Source organism: Tachysurus fulvidraco, chromosome 8 (genome assembly GCF_022655615.1).
Source record: "Tachysurus fulvidraco isolate hzauxx_2018 chromosome 8, HZAU_PFXX_2.0, whole genome shotgun sequence".
In the NCBI taxonomy this organism is placed as follows: domain Eukaryota; kingdom Metazoa; phylum Chordata; class Actinopteri; order Siluriformes; family Bagridae; genus Tachysurus; species Tachysurus fulvidraco.
The window spans coordinates 16,097,961-16,104,277 of NC_062525.1; the positions used below are offsets into that span (position 1 = coordinate 16,097,961).

The 6,317-nt window shown below is 34.3% G+C and overlaps 1 protein-coding gene across 1 annotated transcript in view; it reads left to right on the top strand.

The window, feature by feature from the left end:
• Window positions 1–766: 766 nt before the first annotated feature.
• The window catches only part of skap1 (src kinase associated phosphoprotein 1), a 25,275-nt gene continuing 19,724 nt past the window's right edge, over window positions 767–6,317 (top strand). The window contains exons 1-4 of the mRNA XM_027137734.2: window positions 767–979; window positions 1,928–2,033; window positions 2,771–2,796; window positions 2,992–3,105. Of these exons, the coding sequence (XP_026993535.1) occupies window positions 940–979; window positions 1,928–2,033; window positions 2,771–2,796; window positions 2,992–3,105 (286 nt within the window). The 5' untranslated portion in view covers window positions 767–939. The remainder of the gene's footprint in view (window positions 980–1,927; window positions 2,034–2,770; window positions 2,797–2,991; window positions 3,106–6,317) is intronic.

Sequence of the window (6,317 nt, forward strand, 5' to 3'; positions counted from 1 at the left end):
AAACTTGAGTTTTTTGTTGAGTATGTTTAAGAGATTAACTTTACAAAAAATATCTAAAATCTTTTAATATTTATTGATTAATTCATGGCATATGTGGAATCTATATTCATACATTTCAATATCCCAACATATTCAATGTATGTAATTGTTATGTTTTTTTTTATAACAAGTGACCTATTATCAAATAATAATAATAATAATAATAATAATAATAATAATAATAATAATAATAATAATAATATAAAAATAAATTAATAAAAAATAATAATCTGTCTTGTGCAAGATAAAAAGAACGTAGAAAAATACAAAGCATTATAAATAATAACATTCTCACAACAACATGACATGGAACATTAAACAGTTGTTATAATATAATTGGATTATATTTATCCTAAAAGCAAAACAATAAACAAGTTTAGACATTCTAGATAATAATTAAAATACCAAAATGTGTGAATTAAATGTAGATTTAAACAAAAATATACCTTTTAAATTTACAGTAACATTAACTAACTCTTTGTAATTAACACAGTAAAAGTTTCATACTGCTTTAAACTATGTATTTTATTTTTGAAATTACAAATATTCTTTAAAGTGCAGCTTCTATATCCTTGTACCCTGAAGAGATTATAACTGTTATTTATGTATTATGTCAGTGACATTTTCGTTCAAATTTGGATACCAAAGGCCTTAAACCTTTCTTTGACTCTTCACATTTGTATAAACAAACTAGTTTCAGTTTCAAAACAGATGAGATTCTCCTCTCTTCCTCTAACATTCAGAGCCTGTGGGTGGCTGTCTGTGTCGCCACACCTTGTAGCTTCTTTTGGTACGTTGAAGAGACAACACACTAACTCAGAAAAGCTTTTCTATAAAGAAATATATGACAGGATCATTTATATATTTTCAAGTTTTCAGTGGAGTACTTTCTGAGAATTAATGGGGACGATTCCTGATGACATCAGAAGACTTCTCGAAGGTACTGCCTCAGGACATTACTTGTATTTATGAATGTGCTTTTGTCAGGCTAACAAGAATATATTGCACTTAAAATTGTGGCTTATCAGTAGTCATGATTTAAATCTTGATTAGCACAAACATATGACATAAAAAACTTGACATTTGGTATTATTGTGAGTTGTTGGAACATGAAGAAAAAAAAAGATAATATAATTTTCTGAGCAACGCAGAAAGTAGCAAACTACTTTCTGAAACTTCTTTTTGCCCCAGTAAATATTTTCTCTCTTCTTCTTCTTCTTCTTCTTCTTCTTCTTCTTCTTCTTCTTCTTCTTCTTCTTCTTCTTCTTCTTCTTCTTCTTCTTCTTCTTAAACCCATCTATAATGTTTGGGAATGAGTCCCACAAAGTGCCACTTTGACTTTGTTACTATATATTGAAGAAAACATAGCCGTGTTATTCAGATCCACTTCATAGCCATAGCCCTTGAGATTAAGATCTTTATCTTTCTCATTCAAACACAGACACAGTCAGTTATGCACAAACACACACACACACACACACACACACACACACACACACACACACACACACACACACACACACACACACACACACACACACACACACACACACACACACACACACACACACACACATTTTGTATCATTTGCATTACCTGGCCTTGGTAACATGCTCGCTGGGAAAATTTTTGCATATTTTTAAGAGATATTATCTAGAGAAGAGCACAGTATGTATAAATATTAGATATAAATATTTGTACATAAATATCACCTTAAAAATATCAATTTTGTTCTTGATTATATGTTTCAGTATTTTAATATGTCAAATTGTGTGTGTGTGTGTGTGTGTGTGTGTGTGTGTGTGTGTGTGTGTGTGTGTGTGTGTGTGTGTGTGTGTGTGTGTGTGTGTGTGTGTGTGTGTGTGTGTAAAAATGTTTTTTTTTCCAGATTGTGAGCTATTTGTCTCAAGTATTTTGCAGGATGAGAACCTCAGCAGACATGCTCAAGAAACAAGAGAAATATTACTAAACAATTTTCGAATTGTCCACAACAGGTAAGAATGTGTTGATGATTTAATCTATCATCTACTCCCTATACATTATATAAACATGTCTATATAGCACAGTTCTATCGTAAAGTCATTGATTCCATTTTTTGAACCATCGAGGTTTAACAAGGTTCTAAAAACTCATCTTAACTAAGAAATGTGTCCTCAGTAGCAGAAATATGTTTGCAGTAGAGTGATAATAGTAATGAGTACAAAACAGGAAGTTCATATCTAGCTTTGTAGAGATTACTTGAATGTGTTGCACCTGCTCATGCCTTGTGGTTTTGTTGCATATACTGTAGGATGAAGAGCATGCATTTTAGAATTTAGAACAAGTACAACACCACATACTGTGTTATTGTAATAGACGTAGATGAAGAAGAAGCACAAGAGATAAAAGAACAGTGCTGAATCACTATTAGTGAGTGTATATCATAATATTTAATCACCTAAATATGGTTAAATAATGATTTGAAATAAGTATTATTTTAAAAATTCACCAGAAAATAAACAAAACCAATTTCAAGTTTTAGATTCTATTCCCTTGCTCTAATCAAAGATTATTAATAAAATGATTAATAATTGTTTAATTTACGCAACTTTTTAAATGACCCACATTAAGGATATGTCACTGAAAACCCAATATTTTATTATTTTAAAATGTAAAAAAATATTATATATTTGATATTCAATACATTTCCTGTGATTATTATTTGTAATTATATTCAAAAAATTTTTTCCAGAAATCCACAGGAATTCCCATACAGATGTAAGTTAGCAAATCTTATTAAAGTTGTTATACTTCAGTATGATCTGTTTTCCAGACTAAAGATTCAACCTGAAATAAGAAAAAGACAAATCCAGAAAATCAATACAATTAACATGTTAAAAGAAACTTTAATACTAGACACATGTTAGTATTTATCATTTTAAATATTCAAAGCTTTCTGGTTTGTCCTCCCAGCTGATGTTAGACATGAGGACAGTTCAGATGACAACCACAGTAGTCTGGGACGTTCTGCCCCTTCTGACGATCTGTCTGTGGCATCAGACTATCAGGAGGATACTGCACAAGAATGTGAGTCCAAGCCTCTCCATGTGTTTTTCTTCATTTAGGCTTTATATACAGTAAGAATCACCAGCTCTTATAATGCATTACTGGGTTCTGACTATGTGTCCAGAGGTGGTGTTTGTAGAAAGTAGATCAAGTACACAAGCAGGCATGAAAGCTGAATATGAGTAAAGAAATTGAATAGTCAAATAATACAGTATATCATTCAGTATGTTGTACTTTTTGCCTCCGAAATAGTACTTTAAAATAGAGGGTTATTTTTTTTTTCATAAATTTACATGTATGCATGTGGTAAACTGTAGATGTGTAACCAGTTCATAAGGGAAAAGGAATGCAAGATGTGCCTAGTTTCTTTAAGAACTTTAGGGAGCAATATCTTTGAAGGATGTCAGTGTTTTATTGAGGAGAGTGAAGATAAACTACAGTGTGGTGGTGTGTTTGGTAACAGATCACCCTCTAGTGGATTCCCACGCCTGTGCCATGTGCCAGTTTAGGATATGGAGAAGTAGATGTGGGGGTAGGGATGTGAATGTCTGTCAACATAGCCTGGGTTGGCTTCAACATAAAAGGGATGAAGAGCATCCTCTAGTGGTGGAAAAACACGATCAGTATTACTGAAGTCTTATGTCTGGCTCTTTGAATGTCTGTGCTTCCCAGGTCATGTCGGTACTTGAGATAAAATTCAGAGTGCAAAAGAAAAGGGTGAAAAGCGCAAAGTGAAATGAAAAAAATAGAATGATAATGTAAAGCAGTTTTGAAATTGCCAGGTTGTTGCATCTGCCCACAGCTTGGTGCCCTGTCTGCTTTTTATCACCAGAAACCAGTTTGCACTGTGGCTGCACTTTTGCTCCAGGCCAAAGCCATGACTGATCATCATCCCTAGTTTCTCTGTTACCAGCTGGGCCTGAAACACAACCCTATACCTGAGGGGCTGTGTCTGCTCCCCTTTCCCCGATTACTCATCTGCCACAGCTTTTTTTTTTTTTTTTAAAGGAGATGGTAGTTTTAGGGGAAAAAATACCATTCACTTCACTTCACACACTTCAGTGTGTGTCAAAATATACCATTACCAAAATAATGAAGTTGAACGGCAAATCTATGAGTAGCATTGTTTTTGATTTTAGAAAAAAGGTATATGAATACAAGAATCTGCTTAGGGTCCCTCAAAAGAAATGACATGACTAAAAAAGGTCACAAGTATCTAAGCTTACTGTAAATACATCACATTGTGAGCCTGTTTAAAGCACTGTCATGTGGAGAACCAGATGTGAAGAAAAAATACTATTTATTTGGTACACCTAGTTTTTAGGAGCTAAAGAATGACACTATGTGTGTTCTTATATGGCTGCAGTAAAAGCAGTATAAGAGCAAGGAGATAAAGCTTATGTGGAGAATCGCATCATGACACTCCTTTAATAAAGGAAAATGACCAGAGAGGGCAAGTGCAGTTCAGGGTTCATGTTTAGTTCACCAATGGAGACTCTTACTTCAAGATCTTTGAAGAAACACTGAATATTTCATTTGCTTAAACGTGGGCCTTCAATTTCTTTTTATGTTGAAATCTATTTTCATTTCATTTTCCTCTCAGAGTGAATAGAAGGAAATTTCTTGCTTGCTTTTAATTCTTTGATAAGAAGATTCAAAATTACAATAAGTGATATAAATTGAATAAAAAAAAAAAATCTCACTAGCAGAATGTGGATAATATTGGAGAGTAAATATAATCCAGATATTCCATTCAGTGATGTCACTGTGTCATTTGTATGAGGAGGAAGCTGAGGGAGTCTCTAAACCAAGTGGAGAAGGAGGGCGCTTGACTGGCTGGCAGGAGGAGTCAGTGTTATTTCATTTAGCAAAGACTGCCTCCTCATCTCCAGAGAGGATCCTGACACCAGATTTGTTATGGCTGACAGGAACAGATGGGCGCTCCATTGTCAGGGCGCCTGTCTGTATGGTAATGTGAACTAAGTTTCACCCGCAGACCGCACGTTTGACCCGGCTGTGCATGCAGCCTCTCCATAGCCCTTGTCTGGATGACAGCAGTCATGCAGGCATTCAGGGGTGTACTATCATACAGTAGAATTTCAGCTAGACTATATATATGGACACTATATTTTCAGCTAGACTATATATATGGACACTATATTTTTTATTTTTCCTGATAATTTGGAAATAATTAATTGATCGTCATTTTGATGTCTAATAGTAACTGTCTTAAAATATTTAATCTTCAAAAGGCAACTTCAGCTGTTTTAAACTCTCAATATGATTTCTGTACACTGCCTCATTTGAAGGTAGTTATATTACAGAATAAGTGTGAATGGTTGTGGTCTGTGCGTAGAAATGACTGGGTGGTATCAGACACCGCACATGGTCAGGGCCCTTTGTGCTCACTGACTGATTTATGTGTTGAAACAAAAGCTTCTGCCATTGCTGTTATCTTAGCTCACAGTGACCAAATAGCAATATGGAAGAAACCAATCAGAAGGTAGGAAACAAATCTCAGTTGTGCTAAATCTTTATCACAAATTAGATCAAGATGTAAATTTGATTTTGTCAGAGACATACAGGACCTAAATTAATGAAGGTATTGGCTATTAGATTGATTGTTGTAATTATCCCCTGGAGAGTTTAAAAGGGGTTTTATCAATGATTTTTAAAAAAGTTTCTTAATAAAGTGTGCAACGATATGTGTATTAACCAAAAAGTGTGGTGCAAGGTATATATTTGACCTGCTGTGGTGCTTTCTTTGTTGTTATTTTTATTCGTTTCTTCAATCCTAAATGGGTGGTGGACATATAACAGAGGACATTTAGCACCTTAAATGACCCCGTTGTGTGCTCATGCATTACGGAGTACAGTTCAGATGGAAGTGTTGGAGTACTGATGCTTAGCCTTTCAGGGTCTTATGTGAACCTTTAAAGCATGCTCTGTGAGTACCCAGACTTTGAGTGAAGCTTCCTCCCTCCTGTAAACTTTTGACCTCTGGTGTTGTGCTGGTCAATTCATGACCTGTCTGACTGTGTCTGTGTGGCTGCATTATTGACCTCCACTACTATAGCAACAGTATTGGTCAAATAAAGTTTTCTTTAAGAGAAAAAATGATCATTTCACTAGTAAATTTTCCATCTTTACCTTTGTCAATCTATCTAATGTGCATTTTTTTTCTTCTTCCATATTTTAATGATTTTTTGCTCCTATTAGCATGTTGGACAATA